The sequence below is a fragment of the Triturus cristatus genome, chromosome 7 (assembly GCF_964204655.1).
Source record: "Triturus cristatus chromosome 7, aTriCri1.1, whole genome shotgun sequence".
Taxonomy (NCBI): Eukaryota; Metazoa; Chordata; class Amphibia; order Caudata; family Salamandridae; genus Triturus; species Triturus cristatus.
Genome location: NC_140590.1, coordinates 998,422,179 through 998,448,231, shown reverse-complemented (window position 1 = coordinate 998,448,231; position 26,053 = coordinate 998,422,179). Strand labels below are relative to the sequence as shown.

At 45.4% G+C, this 26,053-nt stretch overlaps 1 protein-coding gene across 5 annotated transcripts in view; it reads left to right on the top strand.

Moving 5' to 3' along the window:
* Positions 1-26,053, top strand: part of RAPGEF6 (Rap guanine nucleotide exchange factor 6) — an 808,967-nt gene that overhangs the window by 252,976 nt on the left and 529,938 nt on the right. For all 5 annotated transcript variants that reach the window (XM_085618031.1, XM_085618033.1, XM_085618030.1 and 2 more), the window contains exon 4: positions 10,203-10,286. In XM_085618031.1, the coding sequence (XP_085474157.1) occupies positions 10,203-10,286 (84 nt within the window). The remainder of the gene's footprint in view (positions 1-10,202; positions 10,287-26,053) is intronic.

Below are 26,053 nucleotides of genomic sequence, written 5' to 3'. Positions count from 1 at the left end.
GGGCGGCCTCTCTGGTCTCCTCGTGGGCGGCCTCTCTGGTCTCCTCGTGGGCGGCCTCTCTGGTCTCCTCGTGGGCGGCCTCTCTGGTCTCCTCGTGGGCCGCCACTGGTCTCCTCGTGGGCCGCCACTGGTCTCCTCGTTGGCGGCCTCTCTGGTCTCCTTTAGGGCGGCCTCTCTGGTCTCCTTTGGGGGGCGGCCGCCTCCCTAGTCTCCTCATGGGAGGCCTCTTTGCTCTCCTTGGGGGCGGCCCTACTCCCATTCGCGTGCAGTCTCTCATCTCCTCCTCCTCATGCAGTCTGTCTTCCACCTCGTGCCGTGGCTATTCCCACCGTTTCATGCAGGCTGCCTGCTTCTCCTCGTGCACACTCTCCACCTTCTCTTTCCTCAAGGTCTCTTCCTCTCTCGCTTTGTCATGGCCTTTATACCCCTTTAACCACAAACCCCTGAGGCTAATCCATGCCCCAGGCAGTGCCACACCCTCTGGTTCACACAATTAGACCTAAAACTGTCCACAAATGATACTTGTTTACATTGTAAATCGAGTTTCATCAATTAGATGTTGATCAAAATGTTACATGTTTCCTTGACGTTTTGATGACAGCTGCGGGCTGTATTATATTCACGGTGCATTGCCCCACTCTGTGCCACCGCGGGCCCTTGAGTGTCATTGGCTGCCCCCAGCGCAGCCACAAGAATTTGACTCCCTCAAGGCAGCACATTAAAGGAAGGCGGATAAGCTGTTTGAAGCTACCGGTCCTACTTGTACTGTTCAAACGGCATCCTTGCCTGCTTTTCAAAGGGGTGAAAAGATGCTCCTGCAGGAGGGCACAGTGACTGACTGCACCTGCCTGTAGACGGATCCCTCAAGGGAGCCTGATACCACTTTCCTCTCATTCATGCGTGCTATGAGGGTCACACTGATGCCGTGCCACCTCTGTGTCGCACAGTCGTGCCTTCTCACAATTCCTTTGTGTTTCCTCATTTACATGGGACCATGAGATCCCAGCAGCACACGTGCAGCACTGCCCCGCTCTACATGACAGAAGGGGCTGCACATGCGTGTGCATCCCCTGTCGTGATATTGAAGTGCGCCAGGGGTGCAGAAGTGGCTGCATGCCCCTGTTACGCCCTTTAATAAGGTCCCTATTGCGCATAGTTTGTGGTGCGTTACTCAGATTCTGCACTTTAGAGAGAGCGTTGTTGTTGTTTTTTTTCATTGCATAACCACTGTTCTTCTTTTGTCTGGGGAAATGAATCTAAAATAAGCAGTGAGATTCTGAAAAATATATTGGATTATAGATACATGCCAAGCCATTCGCTTACCTTATGCAACCTGAGAATACCCACACCACAGTGCGTATGATCATTTTCAAAAAGTCCAATGCTTTTTCTTCTTTGCATATCAAAGTATTATAAATCTCGTCTCAATCTCCAGCACAGCCTTGTTCTTCTGTGTTGTCGTCCTCCTCTGTTGATATTACCAGCATATTGTCTGTTTGCTCAGGTTATGACATGGAAGGCCAGATCTGCAGCGGTGTGAACTGCTTTAGCGCTCGCCTAATGGTGAAGACCTACCCCAACCTTCTCCACGGTGAAACTTTTTTTGCTGTTGTCAGGTCTTGAGGCTGCATTAAACGCCTTTGTTTTTTTGTGTAGAGGGTTGTGGGAGTGCCTCTGCCCAGGCCTTGTGTGCCCTCTCTCCATGATCTTATCCCCTATAAAATGCTATCTATATTTCCCTGGTTAGTGACGGTCTCATGGCCCCACCTCCTCTCTGTTTTTCCCCGTTGCGGGTACGCTGGTGTGAACCCACAGTGTTGAGTCCCTATGGATGGCAACTTGCACTGACCTGCTCCTCAGTGGTGCTGTGGCGACTCTAGTTTGCATGTGACCGCGCTGCGGTGCTAAAATCCATTCAACGAGTAGTTTACACGATCAGTCTCTAGTGCTTTGAAGACGGTGTCCCCATTGTTTTGGGTGCTGCTTTTTTGACAGCTGGCCCCATGGACCCTCGTACTGCTGTGGGTCTTGCCGTTCTGTCGGGCTCCACCAGTGCTACTTTAAAACAATGCGGCCATGTGCCGCCCTAAGTAGCATGGTTTCATGTGTAAACATGTTCCATAATGCTGCGCAAGGTAGATTGAGCTTGGAAGAAGGTTACAGTGGCAGAGTTTGTGAAGAATAGTCTTGGATTGCATTAACCTGTGTTTTTGAAAAAAGATGAACGGTTTAAATAAATCTAGAATTGTTTCAGAGGGGTTGGTTTGGAGACTTAAAAAGCTTAAGTGAAGAAGAAAACTGCTTTTTGTCCCTGAAGAGCTCCTACGCACTAGCATGGTTATTAAACAGGAAGGAATGCAATAGTCAGATGATAGAACTGGAAAGAAATCTGTGACGGTGAAGCTTCCTCTAGGGATTTGACTGTGCAAATTTCAGCTATAGTTTGAAAACGTGGAAAATAAGTTCTGAAATTGAAAAGGCGCAGAAAGGCCAACCTAGAATTCCTCACAGAGGCTGTGACCCTCTTGGATCAGTACTAAGACCGATTTGCATATTACGGATTCCTCTGTGAGGGGATGTGCTGCACTGACATACAATACAGCTCAAAGAAATTATCGGTGACAGAGATGAATTCAATTAATCCACCTATCACATATTTTCCTCAGTGCAGCGCCTATTCTATTCCTAGGCATTAGTTAACACCCTCAAAAGGTAATTTAGAGATTACAAAGGACTTTATCTGTCATAAAAAGTTCCACATTTCAATTACATTTTAATTGTTAATGCAGCTAAAAATTAGTTAATGTTTTATTATTTTTTCTGTTCATAGGTACAGATGTACATTTTCTCCATGTTTCTTTACCTCTGGAAATTAATTTTACAAATCATTATCCGGAGTATTAATGCCACTAGTTATGTTAAAGGAGACCCGCGACTGTCGAGGGCTTAAATGTGTGTTTCAAACATTCAGCTGGCCCTAGTTTTATACCCAACAGTACGTTCGGACCTAAAATGCCATGTGCTGTTGCTCAAACATCTTTCTTTTGCAAGCTCGGCCTGTTGTCTTTGCCAGTGTTTGCCTTCATCCATGCTCATGCTCTCCCTCTCATGGGCTCCAGGTATGGTGTGTGAACTGTGGTAGGAATCTGGGTTCAGGAATGGCAGTCCAGCGTGATCAAAGAAACCTGGATTTGTGGACTGGGACTTCTAATAAGGTCATGAGAACTTATGATTGTGCTGTGTCTGTGCTGGGTTATTGGCATTAGAAAGGCTGGAAGTCTGATGTAGACAGTCACAGATCAATGTGATTAATGAACTTTGCCCTATTTTGGGTGCCCTTCCCGTGGTGAAGAAACACTTTTTGGGAGAACATGGCAGCCGCGAGCTGAGCAGCCGCTTGCCTCCGGAGGCACCCGCGTCCCGTGCCTAATGATTAGGCGAAACCGAGACCCGCAATTCTGTTTTACCTGAGGCTGTCCCTAGGTTTGCCGATCGGATCACCTTTTCTGCTTTTTACTGTGGATGTGCCGTGGTCGGGATTTTGGCTCTGTCAGCAATGTGTGTTGAAGCTCTCGTCCATTCGCTGCGTTGGGTTGTCGCCACCCTGGAGTTGAGGAGGGGCCGCAGAGCAGCGGCTCGCGGGCTCCTCCGGGTCGACAGCGGCAGCACTGGGCGGGTTTCCTTCACCCTGGAGAGGACTGTCTTTGCAGAGGAGATTGTCTAGTACCCGTTTTCTGGATGCAGCGAGCCCTTGTTATCTCTGCTGCAGCAACAATTGGAGCAGGTACAGGGGGACCAGGCAGTGGGGGGGTCTTCTCAAGTACAGCGCCTCTAAGCAAAGGCACAAGGAGAGGTAAAAAACGCAGAGGGGTGGCTCAGGGGCTGGTAAAATCAAAAGTTGAGGGAAAAAACACTAAGCAGACCCCTGAAGAGAAATCTGCTGCAAAGAACAGTTGAAAATGTCAGGGAAAAGGCCGCAGTACTCCTGCAGTGGTTACAGATAGCAGTTGTTCAACCTTTCAGCGCTGCGAGGTTAAGGCAGGAGTATAAAGGCAGGCAGAGCTAAAAGTAATCCTCTGGATTTAAAAATCAGGATCACCCCCTCATTGCGGTCATACTTTAAAATTCAACCACTTGTGTTGGATGTTGGAAAACAGGGGGAGGCCCTCAGAAAAAGCTCTGTAGGCCAGCTGGAGTTAAGGCCCATCTTGGAGAGGATGGACGCAGCTGGTAACCCCTTCCCTACGGTACCAACTTTATCTGTAACTCCTGGAAGCGCTCTAACAGAGGTTTTGGGTAAAGGAAAGGACTTCGCAGGAGGAAAAGCACTGTCCTGTCAAAGTATGGCAGCTAGCTGTAGCACAGAGATGGATAAAGTCTCTGAAGACCGTGAAATTGGGGGGCCCTCCGTAATCTCTCTCAAAGCTCTTTTTTCCACACTTTCAGCAGACATCAAGAAGGGGTTTTCAGTATCTGAGGCAATCAAGAGGAGATTAGGGTCTTTTGTGAGTCGCTGGAGAAGAAAATCGACCTCCTAAATTCAAGAACAGTTGTTTTGGAGAACAGTGGGAGAACTAAGAGATGACCTGGGAGCAGCAAATGCGGATATAACGTCTCTCAACCGGGAGGAGGTGCTTCTCCGGGATAGGCTTGAGTTGTTAAAGAGCAACTCTCGGAGTAACAACTTGCATATTTTGAATGTCCCGGAGGGGAGGGAGGCTGAAGATCTCAAGTCCTTCATTGTTACACTCTTAAAAGAATCATTGGAGATTGAGGAATCAGAGGAGGACCTGAAGAAAGACATCCAGAGGGTCCATAGGGACCCCTTCAGGAGACACCCCAACAGGACAAAACCCAGGAAAATTCTTATGAACTTGCTTACGTACTCCTCGAAGTAGAAGATCCTTAATATGGCCAATAGGAGAAATCATTGAAAGCCAGTGATTTTTCATACGAAATCTGCTCTGATCTGGCCCGTGCCACCTTGGACAGGCATTGGGAGTTGGGAAGAAGTGGGATGACTTCAAAAAGCTTGGTGCGGTTGCCCAGCTTAAATTTCCTGCAACTTTGATAATTATGCATAACAACAAAATGCGTAATATTAGATCAGTGCAAGAGGCGGATGAGTTATTACAGTCTCAGCAAAGTCGTGAGCTGACACTTACACTTGGGATCTCTGGGGCAGATCTAACCAGTAGGGTTCTGTTCTTTAACACATATTTGGCTATTGCCTACTTTTTCATATGAGGTATCAGATAGACAATTATAAACATATGCATATATATCTACACAGGGTCATACATGGGGACACTTAGCTAAGGGAAGTCGAAGGTTGGGTCCTAGTTTTCACCTTTTTTTGTACTTGTTTATAAGGGGACAGGGCGGGCTGCCCCGGGGTGCAGCAACTGGACTACATCTGTCCAGGTAATTGGGGGAAGCTTTCTCCAGGGAGGATCTTTTTTGGGGGGGAGATGGGGGCAGGGGGGATGCACGGAGTGGGGAGCATAGGGGTAAAAAATATTAATTTTCCCCATTCACCTTATTGTTTGGTCTTATTACGATTAGTCTGGTGTTGGCTTCCTTGGAGACTCAGTCGACCCGTAGTTCTCGTATCTAAACCTCCATGAGAAGGATTCAGTTTTTGTCCTGGAAAGTTAATGGCCTGCGGGTGAAAACCAGAAGATCCAACATTTTGCAGTATCTAAAAGATTCTCCCGTGCAGTTCATTATCTTCCAGGAAACTCATCTTCTAAAGGAAGAGATGACTGGGATATATAAATATTTAAAGTGGGTGGAACATGTGATCTGTTCTAACCAAAGTACTAATATAAGGGACGTCGCTATATTGATAAAAAAAACAAGCAAACGCCCACATCCTAGATTCTTTGGTTGACCCAAGTGGCAGGTGGGTCATCGCGAAATTGACCATTTTAGGTTTCCTGTTAACTTTGGTGGGCTACCATGGCTCAAACCAGGATGACCCCTCTTCTCTAAAAGCCATTTTCTCAAATCTTCTGGAATTTCCAGACCCGATTATCGTGGCTGAGGATTTTAACATCGTCCTGAACCCCAAACTGGTCAAGTCGCCCAGTAGTAGAGTTAGGGTGCCTTCCAGGTCCCGGTTGTATCTCCAATGTATAATGGCGCAGACTGCAATTTGTGACATCTGGAGGGACAGGTCAGGTTACCAGCCAGGTGTCTCATATTACAACAGTAAATACGGCCACAAGTCAAGAATTGATTACATTCTGGTTAGTCATAACCTAAGGGGTAAAGTTAAGGATATTGGTTATTTGACTCCTCACCTGTCAGATCATGCAGGTGTCTGGATGGACTTGGCTTTGGCAGATGGAGAACAACTTAGAGTTTGGACGTTCGATCGAACTTTACTTCTTGATGAAGCGGAGATGAAGTATTTATCTCAGGATACTGAGTGTTTTTTTTAATATGAATCTGGGATCGGCTGGGACTTCGGTGGTTTGGGACTCCTTAAAGGCTTTTTTAAGGGGTACGATCATGAGTAGGTTATGTCAAAAAAACAGACAATATAGGGAGGAGGTGGCTCACAAGGAGACAGAGTTGAAGACAGTAGAGCTGAGTTTAAATAAAGAGACTGACTCCGAGAAGCACAGGAAAATCTCACTAAACTTAGTAAATTAAAGGATCAGTTGGATACTATCATTCAGATGAGGGTCACAAGCAGGTGGGAGGCAAATAAGCTTGCCCACTTTGAGTACGGGGAAGGTGCTGGTAAACTTCTGGCATGGAAGGTCAAGTCCGATAGGATGCGTAATTTAATAAAACAAATTGATTGTGCAGATAGGGCTAGCACTCTGTCTGCAGATGAAGAAACCGGTCTCACTTTTTTTGCTTTCTTTCAGGAGTTGTATCAAGAGGATAGTGTGGCTGATAAAACCACGGCTATGGAGTGGTTGCGGGGGAGTACGATCACCCCCTTGAATTTCTCACCAGGAAGATCTAGAGCTAGACATATCCCAGGAAGAGGTGAGGAAGGCCATCCTTGCTGGTAACGGAGGGAAAGCTGCTGGGCCTGATGGACTCCCAGCAGAGCTTTACTGATCTTTGCGGGAGGTGATAATTCCTATTCTGACATTGCTCTTTAATGAGATTTTATCTGCGGGCGCTAGGCTCCCAGGTTCATGGGAAGAAGCCACTATTACTTTGATCTTGAAAGCACGGAAGAACCCAGCGAGTTGTGGGTCCTATAGACCAATCTCGCTACTGAATGCAGATTACAAAATCTTTGCCAGGATCCTGGCAGATAGGCTGGGTGCAGTAGCGGGAGGTGTGCTTCATCCCGATCAAAAAGTTTATGTTAAGGGCAGGAATCTAGCTGACTTCACTTAGGATTTTGTGGGTGCAATAGATTTGGCCACTACCTTCTCGCTTCCCCTTGCAGCAATGACATTAGATGCTACAAAGGTCTTTGACAGGCTCAACTGGGCATATCTCTCGGCAGTTATGGAACATTTTTACCTGGGTGATAAGTTCTGCTGAGCCATTTAGCTCATTTATTGGGACCCATCGGCGAGAGTCCTGGTAAATGGTAAATTAACTAAACCTTTTAAGATCACTAGGGGTATGAGGCAGGGCTGCCCCCTTTCACCGCTTCTTTTCGATCTATATATCGAGCCCTTTGCTCAGCGTTTAAGAGAAGAATCTAGTATCTTGCCATTCAAGTATGGGGCTTGGAAGAGGAAGGTGGCCCTGTATGCTGATGATGTTTTGATTCTTTCGGCTGATCTAGAGACTTCTTTTCCCGATGTCATCAGGTTAGCACAGGACTTCGGGCAGGTATCTGGTTATGAGGTCAATGCGGAGAAAACCGAGGTTATGACGTGGAAGCTGGCGGAGTGTCAATACCAGAACAAGCATGACACGAGGTACTTGGGGGTCAGAATAGTGCAGGACATAGATAAGATCTCAGGGACCAACTTGGCAAATGTCTTCAGGGAATATAAAAAACTAATGAAATCATGGGCCCATCTCCCATTGACCATCCTGGGAGGATAAACCTGATTAAGATGGTAGTGCTACCAAAAATCACTTTCCTTTTCAATACTATTCCTCCACGTTATGAAAAATCAGCTATAGCTAAGCTCCAGTAGGCAACCAATTCGTTTGTTTAGGCTTATAGGGCTACGAGGATTGCCTGGAAGAAACTGAGGAGTAGGAGGGAGAAGGGGGCCTTGCACTTCTGACCTGCAATATTATGCATGGTCATTCCAGCTGTTGCACTCGAGAATGCTTTTGAAAACCCCAGATCTCACAGGGGTGGGGGCCATGTTCTCTGCTATGTTAAAGGGTGTTGGTCTATCTCAGGAGGGATTTCTGTTCAAATTTGGTGAACAGAAGTTCTTCAAAAAGATTAGGCTAAAAGCCCTGCTGGGGGTGGCTCGAACATGGACTAGTATTAAACAGCGCATGGGTCTCAACTATTTCTTAAGTCGGGCCCCCCTGTGGGACTCCCCAGGTGTACCACACTGCCTGAAAGACAGGCTAGCACTACCACTTAGAGCAGCGGGGCGTGGGGGGACCTTGCTTTTGAGGGCTCACTTTTACCATGGCTGGTACTACACAATAGGCTAGTAGAGGGCGTGTCCAGGTTTAAATATCTTCAGTTGCAGAGTTGGTCCCAAAACCTAAAAAAAACTATAGGCCTAGGAAACACCCTTGAGGAACAGCTAGTGGCAAGACTGTCGGGGAAGAAGGAGATTTCTTTCCTTTATTGGTCCATCGAGGAGGCTATTGATGGAGATTTTAAACTGGCTGAAGAACTGTGGGTGGTCTCCCTGCCAAACAAACAGTGGGAATATTTGTGGCAAACATCTTTTAATACCCTGTTTGCCACTGTACAACCAGCTTGGTTGAGGAGGAACCACTTGTTCACTGTTCATAGGGCTTAGTTATCTCTGTTAATATTGACCAAAATGTCGAAGGGCCCTCCAGTCATCTGTAAAAAATGTGATTTAGAGAGTGCCTCTGACATACATATGTTTAAGGAATGCCCGATGATAATAGAATTTTGGGAAAAAGTAGTTGCAACCATCGCCGATATTTTGGGACTTCCAATCCATCTTTCTTTGATAATTTTTGGTATATCTAGTGAGATTGTGGGCTCTGCTAGGTTGTTCGTTTTCTATGCAATAATATTGGCTAGGAGGGAAGTTTGTAAGAGATGGATAGAAGTTGCACCTCCATCACATTCGGAGTGGCTGTCTTCTTTATTTACAACGTCCAGGACAGATTTGAGTAGAACGCAGAGTAGTAAAAAGAAAGCACTACGGGATTTCAAATTAACATGGTCTAATGCTTAGTTTTGGGGATTTATAATTTAGTAATATTAATGATTTAAGTTTTCACCTATAAAGAAATTTGGATCCTATGATTATGCCTCACTGCAACTCTGACTGTGTTGGGCCCCTCAATATTTCCCTCTATAGGCCAACATTAACAGTCACCGGGTCTACTTGAACCGGAGTGCGACCACCCCTTTCCATCTTGGGGCCAGTGACATATTAAGACTGTTGTGTACCGGTAGGCGGGGCGCTTCCTCCTGGTCCCTATCTAGTAGCCTAGGTCTCCTTAATATTGAGTAGCGGTATCAATACCTTATTTTGTCAACTGGGGTTTGAGGCGAATGAGGATTAAAAGAAAAACACAAAAAAATCAAAAAAAAGAACTTTGCCCTATTTCCCATTTATGTTTACTTAGGAAAAGGGTCTGACAGAGTGAAGTAGTACATTTAAAAACATTTTTTTTTATAGTGCACGGCTATTCCAGGAGTGTCCCGGCGCTTAGGTAATCACTGATGTAAGTAAAAGGAGGGTATTCTCTAGACTTAACTTGGATAAGCATGCAACTACCAGGCCAACACCAGGATTACATGATTATTATTTTTTTACTTGGTATATTAATGTTAGCAAAAAGTCGACTTAAGTACACAAGTAAGCTAGAGTCTACTGACTCTAAGCCAGACCTAAACATTCTTAAACTTATACAGAAGACCTGTTGAAAGTAGGCTTAGTTAGTGGAGCAGTCCAAAGCGTGCTTGCAGTGTTTGCTTCCTCAATTCGGCTCACCTTCACCTAACATTAAAAATGTATGTATATTTACTCATTAATGTTTGTTTATATCAGCAGTGCTAGCAAGTTAACACTTTTCATGTTTTGTTTGTTTAGCTCAGAAAGCCTAGCAAGATGTTGGTATATTCTTCTTTCTGGCTCTGTGCTCATGAAGGACTCCATGTTTCTGCCTCCACGCAGGTATGTGGTTATAATATCACCGTGCCAAGCTCTTAACAAAAATGTTATTCTGTTAATTCAAATATTGGTAAGTGTTTTTTTCCATGGCTGAAGGAAAATGTTTTAGAGAGCTTTTACCAGTCTTCTAGATCCGTACTGAATAAATACGATTTTGATGATAATTCTGTTGATGTAATTTTGCATTTCAAATCATAATTTTATTGACATTAGCATGTAGCTCATTTCAATCAAAGATATAACACTCGCAGTGCAGACTATTATGTAATGACGTACATAGGGAGAATATTCACAGTAGTCCAACTTTTTTTCATTGGTGTACTTTAAAATATTCTCATGTTGTTTCTTCAGAGATCCCTAACACCGTTATTGTTAGAGCGTGCATTTAACATTAGAACAACATATATATCCCAACACTGTAGTAAAATAACAATTCTATACCTCCACGTCTGTCCTCCCACATATAGGCCAACAACGGTGTGCAGAGATGATAGGTAAGATTTCCCCTATTCTGGCAGAGATGAAGTATGCTCTGTGTAAGATTAAAACGATATCCACTGAAATCTGGAGTTGTGTGATACTTTGTGGGGATATTGCCCTGCCCTTTGCTATTCCTTGTCATGAAGTACTCTGCGCATGTCAGTTTTCCTCTGGTTTCTGATCATTGACGACTCTGCAGTGATGGGCTGCAATTGTGAGCGTTAAAGTCACCGAACTAGTTTATCGCCCGGTCCAAATGTGTGTGTAAGGTCTGTAAGAGCTTGTGTGTTGGTGGTTCTTGCGGAACCGCCTGCCGTTTGGCATGCAATGCTGCTTTCAAGCATTCTTATGCTCTGAATGCATGTCGTGTTGCTCATGGAAGCTCATCAGTGTTGGTGTTGTATAATTCCCTAACCTGAGTTCTATTATTAGAAGACCAGTGGTTCAAGGTCCTAGAGGAGAGTCTCCCAGCGCACAGGGGGAAAACCTATCACTGGAAACGCAGAGGCAATTGGGGGGCGGGGAGGGGGGGATTGGGTGAGCAGCAGTCCTTGCACCGGTGCGCAACTGATAACAGCATCGAGCCCTGCTGTGACTGTAACTGAGGAGGTGGTTAGATAATTAAAGCTCCGTGTCGATTGTTCTCACTGTACAGTTAGAAAAAAATTCAGACACAAATATGATTTCAAGCGATAGCTCATCATTTTTTAATTTATTAGTAGTTTCTATGGTACAAGCCTCACACTGCTTAACAGAGGGTTATAAAAGATGGTACCAAAAGCTAGAACATGAAGAGAAATAAAAAGGTAAACGGGCAGAAAATGAGAATTTGAAGCCTTGAATAAAAGTGTTGAGTCCTTATAATTGTACTTAAACATAACAATATGTTAATGGCAATTGTGGGGCTTTTAAACTAAGGTACTACAAGTGAAAGCCAGTTTTTAAGGTGGGTAAGGCCCGTAGAATGTGTGAGGCGGCATGCACTGTACGTTGATCATAAAGTGGAATCAGATGAGCTGGGACGAGTGAGCTAGTGCATAAATAGGTTTGATAGTTTATCTAGAACAGGCATTAGAAATGAAAAGTGCCTTTTCAGTCAGTCGTACATTTACGCACTCAGTAACTTTTCATAAATGCACTATCACTCGTTCTTGCATGCACCCATTCAAAATGAAACCTGCACAAACTCAACAAGCATATTCTAGAACAATTAAAATAATCAAGTAAGAAAAAAAGAAAGTCTTTACTGCATAAACTTTTCATACGTCCTTGCAATTAAATGAAAGTAAAAAATGAAACCGAGCATCTTGGAATAGATTGGAATAGATTGTGCATAGTGTATCATTTTACTGATCCAAGATGCCTGACATATTGCTACTAAACCTGGCGGCCACTTTGGACTGTGAAACCATGATACAGTAAGGCCAATACTATTCCAGGGTGGTGCCCCGGAATAAATGCAGATGAAGTGAAGGGTCAACCAGGGACCCAGCAGCTAAATAAATAAATAAAAGCAAACAAAATAAAAATTAAGAAGAGGAAAGAATGAAGAGGGGCATAAAATGAGAAAATTAAAAACTAAGACTAGCCCACCATCCCTGGCTCTGAAATATATTAATTTTTAAGTGGATGTGCACAAGTGATCAGGCAAAATGCTGTCACGCACTGGGCAACCGAGCTAGTGTCTGAAGTAGGCTAACCCATTGCCTCATGTTATATGTTGTGAGGGGCAGAATTAGAATGTAAATGTCACTAGAACAGAACAATGGCATAAGTGAACTTAATCCTCCTTATGTCTCTATATATATAACATGCCTGTGTTATTATTTTATTTTACTACACAAGCCCATAAGCCAGCTAAAGCTTTCAGGCCAAAGTTAAAACGTAAGATGAAAAGTACTTTAATACACACACACACACACGATTTTCACAAAAAAGTAATGCCTTTGTTGTAATTTTTCATTGTAAACAAATGCCTACTGAATTGAGCATAGGCTTTCCAGCAAGACATAAAGTGCAACAAAGGCACTGTTATTCAGTGGAAGCACCTGTCTGCCAAATCAAATGCTCTAATAAGGGAAGTCAACATGAGTGCTTCTCTGACACTATACTCCAAAGGTTCATCTCCTGCCTCAGCAGTTGAGCCCCGTTCATATAGAAAGGAAATCCCTAGATATCAGAAATTCAAGTCTCCTGGAGAGCACCTCTGCCGTTTGTATCCATACCCAACAAAAGTGTCCTCAAGGTCCATCAATATGCTGATGGCATTCAACATCTTATCAACATCTCCACTGCTACAACACAGAGTGATTGAAAACCTGCTGCGAGCTAATCCAGAATTGGAAGTGGAGTACCTACCAAAGCTCAATTTGACAGATGGAATACCTCTTGTTCATGATTAGCTCCAAACAATCACAGATTCAAGCCTGGCTATCTGTCATGTAATACCAACTACAAAAGGGTATGGTCCCTAATATGAACAAAAAATTAGCCAATGGACTAAAAATTATCGTGAACAATTTGGTCCTAATATCGTCTGATGGGTGTCTGAAGGAGTCTTCTTTTAAAGGACAAAAGCCCTCACCCACCAGTGTAGTGACATGCTTCATCATAGGGCTCCTCCTCATGCCGGCTGTTGTGGAATACAGAAGCAGGGAGGCTCTTTGTATTTTTTTTCAGCCGGAGTCGTGTGTTGGGTGACTGTTTTGAAGGGAATGGAGAGGGTGGAGTTTCCTGTGAAGTATGTATACAGAGATAACAAAAACTGTTAAAAAGACCTCATTGTGGACCTAAAATATCTTTATTCCTGTCATCATGTGGTATATCTAAAATGAAGGGGGATAATTCAAAGCTGTGTTTTGGCCAGCATGTTTCAGTCCTAGTCTTTCATCTCTAGGAGGTGCATGTAGGCTTTCTTCAGGGCGAACAACTGTTATCCTCTGTATTTCGAATGCCCTAATGGGCTCAGGAAATGAAAAGAAACCGAATACTTGACCCAGTGATCTTTCTGCGATACTGTTGCAGTAGTAATTTAGGATCTGTTGTAGAAATAATAAATTGAATCATGATTTACAGTTTTACTGTATTTGTGGTATAAAATTCACAAATGAACACATACCAAGACATGGCAAAAATTCATATGTTTCACACATTCTATGTGATATTGCATTACATTTAAGGTCTTACGTTGGAGGAGTTTGAGTAAGGCTTCCTCTCATAAAATACGAACTAGGGAACTATTGAAGTGAAAACCAAAAAATGACAAGTACGTCTGTATTAAATTATCACATTCCAACTGTTTGTATTGCATAATCAAACCTCACCAACGAACATGCCATTTCTGATCCCAACAAAACATTCTGCTCACAGTACCCAGAACCAAATGCAGAAACAGAGGTGAGAGATTCTTCTTAGTCGCCGATCCACACCTTTGCTCCACTCACGCTCGAGCAGTGCCACCAACCTCTTGACCTTAAAGAAAAAAACGTACTCCTCCCTCCTCGTCTAGTCCAACAAACCACCTCCGTTTCTCTGATTGCCATTCTGTTCATATGAACACATAGACCCACATGAGACATGCCTTCTCTTGGATATTCTCACTAGCTGATCATTTATATACTCTTTCTCTAATGATATAAATGTCTTGCGGAAAGCACATATTTGTTTTTATTGTATTTCTTTTTTAAAACACATTTTTTTTTAAAATTCTTTTTATTGAGGGTAGGAATCACAATTACAAGGCAAGAAGACGATTCAATCAGGTGTCTTGTTTGAGCATGAGACACTTATCAGTACCACGCATGAACAATTAGTCACAGGTAATGAACGCAGTTACAAGGTAGGGTCCAATTGAGCCGGTAAAAGTGGTGGGCTGCATATAGTCCCTCTGTTATCATTCCATTCATTCTTAAAACACATTTTTATTGGCAATTATAATCAGCAAGTCATGTATTCAGAAGATTTTCAATTTACTGGACATAATACAAATTTGGCGTTACGTTGGATGAAAAAGGATAATACAAGCATTCGTCACTTAGGGTATTGATACTTCCGTCCCAAGTATATCAAGAAACTTAATCGACATCACATTTAAGCTATTGTTAATATGGAATAATTGGTCAATGAACATCTCCTGTACATTACATAGGGTGCCTAGTGTTACCTGGTCACTCATTTCCGCAATAGTATTATCATGCCAATTACATATCTCGTTCTTTGTTTTCAGGGATTCTATAATCATGTCCAGGCTTTAGTGTTACTTGTATTAGGTCAATAGCATTTTTAAGGAAGTCTGCAATGGCCACTACAATTAAACTTATAAACAAGAAAGAAAAACGTTAAAACAGATTGTCTCATGGACCTGTCACCAGAACCAGTTTCGTATCCTCAAGGGGTCTCAAGAGGAGTAAAGATTGCAGAAAGCATGTAGAAGCATTTAAGGGTCTTGATCCGTTTTATTTAATGGAGTTGTGGGGAGGATGTTCTCTTGTCAGCGAGGTGAATCATATGTTACTATTTAATGAGAAATTGTTTGCTTTGTTGTTGAGTCAGACAGCTATATGAAGCAGTGATTTGTTATAGTGGAATTTACCCCAGTGACCGCCACATCTTGTTATTAGATCTGCATGGGAGAGATTCTTCCAATACATTTCTAGACACTTTTGACACTCATGTTAGGTCCATCCTCGTTTTTTTCTCACATTTTATGTTTAAAATTACCACTTTCTCGTTAAACATTCAACTAGCAGATCTGTGTGATAGGTCTGACTGCAGGTAACTGCTGATTGTGCCACACGTTTAACAAAAATCAAGACCTTGGGCAGCCCAAGTACTTGGTTTGTCTTTTACGTGCCGAGAAGATGTCTATTTGGTATGGTCTTAAAGACGGCAACATTATTATGGTTTTTTTTTATTTCAAATGCTTTATTACATTTTCACAATATACATAAATAACCCAAAAATAAGAGTTTGAAATGATATACCCGCTGGACATTTGTACTTAAAAATACAAAAATAAAATTTGCATTCTTCTAGAATCAAAATTCTAAACTGTGTAAATCAAGGTAATAATAATAAGGAAAGAGAAAAGAGAGAACCAAGAAAAAGAAGAAAAGAGAGAGAAAACAGTAGAAAAAAGAAAAGACAAAACAGAAAACATCCACATGAAAGAACAACAAGAGACACCTGTAATAAATGACTGATAATATTCATATACAATGTTGATAAGTTCACTGTAAATACAAAGAAATGCCGATAAACATAGTATTGAATATTATAAGTGTGATATTACTAAAAACATAACCAAGATATACATGTTCACGGAGGTTTATGCGTACTGAAATAAATGTCCAAGGAGTTCCACATTGATCTAAACGAAGGTTTCCATGGAGAGTTCTGTAATGCGACATTGTCTGCCCCCCTAAGGTGAGTAACCCAACATATCCATCCTTTATATGAAGTCTTGTGGGTATCCTTCCAATTATTGAGTCCCATCTTCACTGCTGACGTAAGCAAATGGTCCAAAAGAGCTTTATCCGCATCAGAACATGAATCCGACAATAAGAAACCAGTAATTAGTGTGGAGAACTCTTTTTAGCACACATTTGAATAATTTAGAGCGAAAAGCATAAACCTTTTTTGTGTGATGTATGTATACCGTTGTGGAGAGATTTCACATTAAAGCAGGATTTGCATCACAGCTTATAATGCGACATCCATTAGTGATTGACATTCTCTCCAGAGTAGATTGCTCTATAACACCCAATTTGCATACCTTCCCTTTGATTTCTCTCTGTCAAAATATTGATATACAGAAATCCGTAAGCATATGATTGGCATTTAGCTTTGCTGTTTGCATGAGCATAACTCCATGCGTTTACTATGAAATGCAGATGTTCATGCAGTAGGATTGCCTCTCTCTTGACGGTTAATGTCTCGAAGTTAGATTATAGTTTTGTGTAAGAACGCCGACATGGCATACTATAATAAAATTCTGCATTCTATGTACGGCCATTCCAGCCTTTGGTGTCCTTAAAATGATCAGAAAACATTAAAATAGATTTGCAAGAAGTCTTGCAAATATTGAAAACATTTCCTTCAAACCCTCAAATTTGATTGGAGTGATTGCATATCATGTCCTTCTACTGTTTTTGTAGCAAAAATGTATTACAAACCAATATCACCTCTCTGTAAGGGCTCACTAAACCAGACCATAACAAGCATTGGCAAATCCAACAGGTCTCGCCTGTGTGAGAGCTATTGGCTTGGCAATGTCTTTTAGCTTATTTGTACAGCACCGTGCAGCTTTTCTGCATGGCTAAAAGTTAGTGGTGTGGCATACCATGGAGTGGCGTACAGTGGAGTGGCGGAAGTCGATTAGACTTCAGTAGAGATGCGTATGGAATGGAGTGTCATTGAGTGGACCAGAGTGGCATTGTATGGAATGGAGTGGTGTAGAGCAGATGGGTGTAGAGTGTCTTTATGGAATGGAGTGGCGTAGAGTGGAGTGGCAAAGAATGGTGTAGAGTGGCAAAGAGTGCCATGGAGTAACATAGAGTGCACTGGCATTGTGTGGAGTGAAATAGAGTGGAGTGGCTTAGAGTGAAGAAGTACAGAGTAGTACAGTTGTAGGTGTAAGTAAAGTATCAGTAGAGATGCATATAGGGTAAAAGCAACAGAAATAAGAAGCCATGTGCCTGTTTTAAAAGTAGTAAAGCACATTGCACTTCCACAAATAATACTGAAACATTTATAAAATAGTCTAGTCTATTAATGTTTGAATAATTGAAATCATTACATATAGTAAAAACTAGTACCTTCAAACCCACCTCTCCTGTTGATTACTAATTGCATTCTTGTGACAGTTGAGACTCCGTTTCTGTCCAGCAGGTAACCTCAGAGTCTTTCATGCTCTAAGACTTTAAGAAGATCATTCATAAGTAGAGTCTGTTCAAGCATTGCCCTTGTACTACATAATTCACCCGAGTCCGTGAAGAGGATCCATCAATCATAATATTGCACAATTCCCATATTGTCCGGTTCCCTTATTGTACTTGTACTTGCCCCACCCGAATAATCGTAATGACATGATCTGCCCGTAGTGTGAACACTACATACCCATCATTATAAAAGGGCAATCCCCAGTGCAATCCACTTGTACATCTTGCACAGTTAAATAAAGGTCCTTACAGGGTTAAAAATGAAAGATACGTTTATGCATTAAAGATGTTTGTAACATATAAAATAATGTATCAATTAGTCTGGCAAATATATTAAGATAATATAAAAGAATGGATCAACTAGTCGGGCCACAAAATAAAATACAAATTCATTAGTCAAAATACATTTCACATTCTAGGGGAAATACTGCTCATTTGATAATTAGATTGTGTGATAGGGGATTCCTCCTTCGCCTTAAGTTTAAGGTTGGCTTGCATTAGGGATTTGGTGAATTGACCATTTAGCGGAATGCTCAGGAGATTGAAGCAGGCTTTTTAAAACTGCTTGTCTGCATGATCGTACACCCTGGATGTTAAAAGGTGTTCGCAGGAGAGCCCTCCTTTTGATTAAATGTTTAAGGCAAATACATAAAACGTGGATCAAATCTTTGCCGCCTATCCCACATAAACTACAGGGGTTTGTCTCATGCCGAAGCCAGGGTAAGGTGTGCAGCTGTGCAGGAAGGTGGCCAAAGCGGCACCCCATAAATTTCCTCTTCTGGTACTAGTTCCAGCCTGCGGTTTGATAACAGTGTGCTTTGAGAGTTTAATAGTTGTTTAAAACCATCCAGCCTTGTGATCTTTTTGCTAGTAGGTCCTTATCCTTAACTGTTGATTGATTCCCCTTTAGGCGATTTGTAGTTTTTTTAAAGCAGCAGGTGTGATGTTAAGATGCCATAGGGATGGTATCCCAAGAGTGGTTATCACAGATTCCAGGTAAATCCAGGCAGGGGCACTTTAATTTCTGGAGTGTTCTAACTAAAGGCTTTGCTCAATGTGTCGTCAGGCGATGCTCTTAGGTTGTGCAAAAATGTAAGGTACACTGCTATCCTTGCAGTTGACTGTTTTGTCATATCAAATTCTAAACAAATTTGGGTTGGAGTGGCTTTGACTTGTAAGATGAAAAGGAGTCTATAAATTTTTAAACAACTGTATCTAAGATAACTGTGTTACGCCCGTGAAGGGCTTCACTGCCCTACATTAATGTTGGTAACAGTTTTATAGAGATGCCCTTTAACAGGGGATCAAAGTAGGGACCGACCCGAGATATTTTTTAAGTTAAAAAAGCAGTTAATAGAGAACGCCTTTTCCGCTTTAATTCCTATTTACGTGGAAGGAAATTTTCTCTATCATCAAATAAAACACCTAAATATTTGTACTTCTTAGCGTAGTCCAGATGCTGATTACATAGGTACCCAGTACAGTTGTTCCACCTGCGGTTGCTTATCTTCATAACCTTCATTTTTTTTTAATGATTGATTTCCATACTATTCTTTATTGTGCATTTTGAGAGTTAAATAATTAGCCGGTTAGACCACATTTTTGTTTGACTAATTAGTATGACGTCATTCGCTTTTAAAAGATTTGAAATCTGTTGGTAACTTAAATTTGGCGACTGAGTGTTTGCTATATCAAGAGCCTTTGGCAGATTGTCCAGAAATAAGTTAAATAAATAAGGGACCAGCACACATCCTTCTTTCATCCCTTCTGTGGTAAAAAAAGTTTCCCCAAGAGTCTAGAGCTATTGCCAATTTTTATTCTTAGCCACATGCCTGTGTAAGGGAGTTGAATACCTTTTAATAGTGCCACAGGGATACCCCAGAATGATAGTGATGCCCAAAAGAAGGTTGTGACAAACTCAATCGAAAACTGATCTAAAATCAACAAAACAGAGATTAAGGGATTTTTGACTCGTCTTTGTTTTATCAAATAAGAGAGAAAGCACCAGGATGTTTGTTGTGGACCCCGCTCCGTGATTAAAACCTGCTTGAGTTTGTGGTATAATTTTTCTTTCAGTTGCCCAATCCAGAACTCCTTTAAAAGCAGCCCAGGTAAGTACTTAACCTTTTTATCGAGGCGAGCGATTAATCTGTAACCTTCTAGTTGCTGCCTATCCCCTCCTTTATAGATTGGGGTAATCACTGATCCTCGCCACAAGTTAGGGATTACTTTTGTCTCCAATGCAAAAACTGCTGTCAATGCCTTTGCCCAAAGGGCAGGATTGACTTTATACAGTGCCTGCTGGATGCCGTTGGGACAAGGGGCTCCATCACGTCGACTAGCCTGTATTTCTTTTAGAACTTGCTCTTCAGTAATTAATAGACTATCCTCCAGAGTAACAGTATCTGATACGAAGAGGTGAGAGAAGCAAACGGTAGAGCCCCACCAATTGTAAGCCCACCAATTTCTAACGTTGAATTGTTAAAAATGCTTGGACAAAAACTATATATGGATAGTGTGCCCATCTTAATTATGAAATGGTCTAGTTGTTGACCATATTAGGGTCCCTATTTAGGCTAGTGGGCAATCTCCAAAATAGTCTCTCAGGTTTGATTTAGCCCAAAATGCCTGTTCCAAAGAGCGTCTTCCTCTCTCAACTTATGTCTTTTTTATGTGTCACAAGTTTTCCAGACTGCGTTAATCTTTTGGGGCTTGCCTCAGAAAATGCAGGGCTCTCTTCAGCTTCTTTTTAACAGCCTTAATGGCCAGAGAGAGGTGAGTCATTTTTTGCACGCTGGAGTATGGCTGCTGGCTTATCTAGAAGGGAGATCAAATAGAATTCCCAGTTAGAAGTTGGGGATTGATCATGGATATTTGACCTTTGTATAATTTGTACTGTAAGACTTTCTATTGGGACAATTTTACACTCAGTCCATCAAATCCTCTTAAGATTGATTGACTCCAGGGTTCCAGGCAGAGAGGGTTTGTAGGCTTGTGGTTGAGGCAATTGGTAACGAGATCAAAGATGTGCGTCTCCTATTTGAAATGACTGTATTGAGTCAAAAAAGGACACAGATGCCATTGTGAAATAAAAGAGCTTGTAGTCGAAGTGAGATGGTTCCAAGCCGGCGATTGGTCAGTGGGAAATAGTCCATTTAAAATTCTCAGACCAAGTGCCTCGACTTCGTTTGTGGTAGGTTTACCCTTGATGTCCCTACGCATTGTTTTATATTCTGCCTATTTTGGTATGCACCAAACAAAATCCTGTTGAATTAAATAGCTGCCTCGTTCCAAGACACATATCAGGCTCATATTGAAGTATTGTAACCATTTTATAAGCAGATTGGTCAAGTTAACCAAAAAAGAATCTCTTGAGTTGCTGTCTGGGTGAACATATACATCTGAAAGAAACACGTTAGTTAGATTCCTCACCTTAGAATATCCCCAGGCGTCAGACTGGATCCGGAAGATTTTTCGTCAGCAATACCCCTTGCGCGTCGCTAGGCGTCGTCTGCGGCTCCGCGTCCGTCGTCGGCGTCGTGCGCCGGAATGACGTCGTCGGAGTACTTAGACGCCGCCCTCGCGCGCTGACGTCAGTTCTTTTTTTTTTCCGCGCCAGTAAGCGCAGATCCGGGAGAGCTACCCCTTTAGTCACTTTTTGACTGACTTTTTCGATCCTTTTTGATCTTGTCTCGACTCCGGTGCCGGTAGGATGCCTGGTTTTAAAGCCTGTGCTGACTGTAACCGCCTGATGTCGGTTACGGACCATCACCGCCGGTGCCTTTACTGCTTGGGCCTCGACCACGACGCGGAGTCGTGTTCGGACTGCAAGGCCCTGACCTCGAAGGCTAGACGGGTGCGGTCCCGTAAGCTTCTCGAGATTCGCCACTCTGCTCCGCGCGCCTCTCGATCCCGGTCCAGGAGGAGGTCCAAGGATCGTCGCGGAGCCGCAGCCGACGTCACCATCGGTCGTCGGGATCCAAGTCTTCGGGTAAGTCGAAGCATTCCAAGAAGTCCAAGAGGCGACACCGCTCTTCGGACTCCCCTCGCCGGTCGCGCGACTCGGCCGAGGGTCAGGGTGGTTCCACCCCTGCGGCTCCGGCGGAGCCGCAGGCGCCGCGCAAGTCCCCATACCCGCCGGTCCCTGGGACTAACGCGGCGCCGGCGGAGGTCAGTGCCTTCCTCTCGGCCATGAGGAGCCTGGCTCCGCCGTCGACGCCCGCTGGCGCGCCTTCGGGCCCCGCGGACCCGACAGGGCTGCCTTGCCTGCCGGCGGCTCCGGCCCCGGCGCCGTCGACGGCTCCGGCCTAGACGCCACAAGCGCCCGAGGGACCCGTTCCCGAGTCCCCGCCGACGCCGGTCGACCTCGTCACGCCTCCTCCGCCGGCGTCGACACCGGTACCACCCCCGACGCCGACTCCGCTCGACGTCGAGCCCCAGTTCAGTCCCGCTCCGGGCCCGGCGCCGCTACGGCGTCGATGGACGCCGCGTTCGGCGCCGCTAGAGAGACATTATGTCTACCGCCCGGCTCCGTACCTTCCTCCTGTATACCAGGAATCGGATGATGGGGACAACTGGGAGGGATCCGAGGATCCTCTGGCCGCTCAGGCTGAAATGTCACAGGACTGGGCAGATGAACTGGGGGAGGCCAGTGGCCTGGATACCTCTCCGGACACTGGATTCGTCTCTCCTCCGACTGTGGCTTCGGAGGAGGGCGCAGCTTTCTCTGTGGTGTTGCGCAAGGCGGCCGCAGCCCTTGGGCTCGAGCTACCTGCCGTGGCTGTGAGGACTAACGTCCTCACTGAGGTGCTTCAGTCTGCAGCAAGCTCCACTGAGCCTCTGCTGCAATTCAATGAGGCCCTCATTGACGTTCTGCAGGGCACCTGGTCCAAGCCCTCCACAGTTCCTCCTGTGGACAGGAACGTCGCCAGGCGCCACCGCCCTGCTCCGGGCGACCCCAGTTTTCTGTCCCAACACCCTACCCCCGAGAGCCTGGTTATCCAGGCCTCTACCTCCCAATCCTTCTTCCCGACCGCTCCGCCGGACCGGGATTCCAAGAGACTGGAACAGTTTGGCAAGAAGCTGTTCTCTTCCCTTAGTTTGGGCCTGCGGTCTTTGAACACCGCCTGTCTCTTGGACCGTTATTCCCACTCTCTGTGGGATGCGGTGGAGGACGTGCTGCCCCTGTGTCCGGAGGAGGTCCAGACACGACTTACCCAGGCTCTGGCCGATGGGAGGGATGCAGCACGGCACGCTATCCGATGTGGGCTTGACACTACGGACTCGCGGGGTAGGGCAATTTCTACCACAGTGGCGCTTAGACGTCACGCCTGGCTGCGGTCCACGTCATTTTCGGGCGATGTTCAGAGCACTCTCATGGACATGCCCTTTGATGGCACTCGCCTTATTGGCGAGAAAGCGGACAGTGCGCTGAATTGCTTTAAGGACTCCCGGGCTACGGCCAAGTCCTTGGGCCTCTCGGCCCCGCGATCGCAAACTTCCGCTTTTCGCCCCTTTCGTGGCCAAGAAGGGGTGCCTCCTCATGTGCGCCTAGCCACCAGCCGCAGAACCAACCTGGATGGTAGCGTTGGACTTGCAGGACGCATATTTCCACATCCCGGTCCTGCCGGCCCACCGGCGTTACCTGCGGTTCACGGTGGGCCAAGAGCACTTTCAGTTTACCGTGCTCCCCTTCGGCCTCACCAGTGCCCCTCGGGTGTTCACGAAAGTGATGGCGGTGGTCGCAGCTCATCTGCGCAGATCAGGGGTTCCAGTCTTCCCCTATCTCGACGACTGGTTGTTGAAGGCGGGCTCGCCCCAGACAGTCGTCTCCCACCTCCAGACTACGGCGGATCTCCTGCATTTGCTGGGATTTTCCATCAACGTGCCGAAGTCACACTTGAGTCCCTCTCAGACGCTCCTCTTCATCGGAGCAGTTCTCGATTCGGCGCAGTTCCGGGTCTATCCACCGGAACAGCGGGTCCGGGATATTCAGGCCCTGATTCCCATCTTTCGGCCTCTATCCTGGGTTTCGGTCAGGCTAGTGTTGCGGCTTCTGGGGCTGATGGCCTCCTGCATCCTACTAGTGCATCACGCCAGGCGGCGCATGCGGGCTCTGCAGTGGGACCTGAAGTTTCAGTGGGCCCAGCATCACGGCAACCTGTCCGACCATGTCTTGATCTCGGAGGGCACTGCACAGCAGTTGCAGTGGTGGCTCACAGACCGCGATTGGGTCATGGGCAGAAGCCTCTCCCTTCCCCAACCGGAGCATGTCGTAGTGACAGATGCGTCCCTCCTGGGATGGGGTGGCCATATGGGAGAGGCGAGATCAGAGGCCTCTGGTCTCCGGCGGAGTCTCGTCTCCACATCAACCTGTTGGAGTTGAGAGCGATCCGGCTTGCACTGAAAGCCTTCCTTCCCTCTGTCAGGGGCAGTGTCGTGCAGGTGTTCACGGACAACACCACCGCCATGTGGTATTGCAACAAACAGGGCGGGGTGGGTTTGTGGACCCTTTGTCAGGAGGCTCTGCGCCTCTGGACTTGGCTGGAACACCAGGGCGTCACCCTAGTGGTTCAACATCTGGCGGGCTCTCTGAACGCCAGAGCAGACGAACTCAGCCGCCGGTGCATGATGGATCACGAATGGCGTCTGAACTCCGAAGTGGCGCAAGGTCTCTTTCAGCAGTGGGGAGAGCCTTGGTTAGATCTATTCGCCACCGAAGAGAACGCGCAATGTCAGCAGTTCTGCGCATTGGAATTTCCAAGGCGGCACTCGCTCGGCGACGCTTTTCGTCACGAGTGGAGTTGCGGTCTGTTGTACGCCTTTCCGCCTATACCACTTCTGCCCAGAGTGCTGAAGAAGATCAGGCACGACCGGGCACAAGTCATCTTGGTGGCTCCGGATTGGGCACGAAGGTACTGGTATCCCGAGCTACTCAGTATGTTGACCGATCCTCCGATACGTCTGCCCCTTCGGGAGGATCTTCTGTCGCAGCAGCAGGGGACGGTCCTCCACCCGAACCTGTCCAGCCTCCACCTCCATGCGTGGAGATTGAGCGGCGGCAGTTGATGCCATTTGACTTGCCTCCTGAAGTCTGTGATATCATTCTGGCAGCCAGGCGTCCCTCCACAAAAACGGTATACGCCTGCCGGTGGAACAAATTTGTGGCATGGTGCACAGCAAAGGCTGTGGATCCCCTTTCCGCCCCTCTTTCTGAGGTTCTACTGTTTCTTCTTTCTTTGGCCCGGCAGGGCTCTGCCCTGGGCACCCTGAAAGGTTATCTTGCTGCCATCTCTGCCTTCTTGCGGCTTCCTGATCAGCCTTCTCTTTTCAAGTCCCCTGTAGTTTCACGCTTTCTAAAAGGTATTACTCACACTTTCCCTCCTGTCCCTTTTGTAATGCCTCAGTGGGACTTGAATCTTGTCTTGACATTCCTGATGTGCGCTCCCTTCGAGCCTCTTCACAATTGTCCTCTTCGTCTTCTGACTCTTAAGACTGCTTTTCTGGTTGCCATCACCTCGGCTAGACGGGTGAGTGAGCTCCAGGCTTTATCTTCAAAGCCTCCTTTTCTGTCTGTTCATCCGGACAAGGTTGTCCTTCGGCCTCGTCCCTCCTTTCTTCCGAAAGTGGTGACTCCATTTCATCTTGGGCAGTCTGTCACCTTGCCCACCTTCTTTCCGCCTCCGCATCCTTCCAAAGAGGAAGAGAGGCTCCACCGTCTGGACCCAAAACGTGCGCTCTCCTTTTATTTGGACCGCAGAAAGCAGTTCCGGGTGGACGACCAACTTTTCGTTGGATACGTGGGTGCTAAGAAGGGGAAAGCGGTGCACAAATGGACCATCTCTCGGTGGGTCGTTTTGTGCATCAAAATTTGTTACTCTTTGGCAAAAAAGGACCCTCCTGTTGGGCTGCGCACCCATTCTACTCGGGCCACGGCGGCTACTACTGCTTTGGGACGAGGTGTCCCTTTGCAGGACATCTGTCAGGCGGCAACGTGGGCTTCGCTACACACGTTTGCTAGGCATTATTGCCTTGACAGCCAAGTCCGGAGGGATGGCTTCTTTGGCCGTTCTGTCCTCCAGGACTTTCTGGTGTGATCTTGGTTCGCAGACCCACCACCGGGGATGGTATTGCTTGGGTATCTATTCTAAGGTGAGGAATCTAACTAACGTGTTTCTTTCAGATGAACAAGTTACTTACCTTCGGTAACGATGTATCTGTAAGAAACATTAGTTAGTTAGATTCCTCGCCGACCCACCCATCCTCCCCGTTCTGCGAACTGACATCTAGGGTTAAGGTTATCCTTTTCAGGCCCCTAGATTTTATTTTTGGCACCAGTGTCGGTCTTTGCAT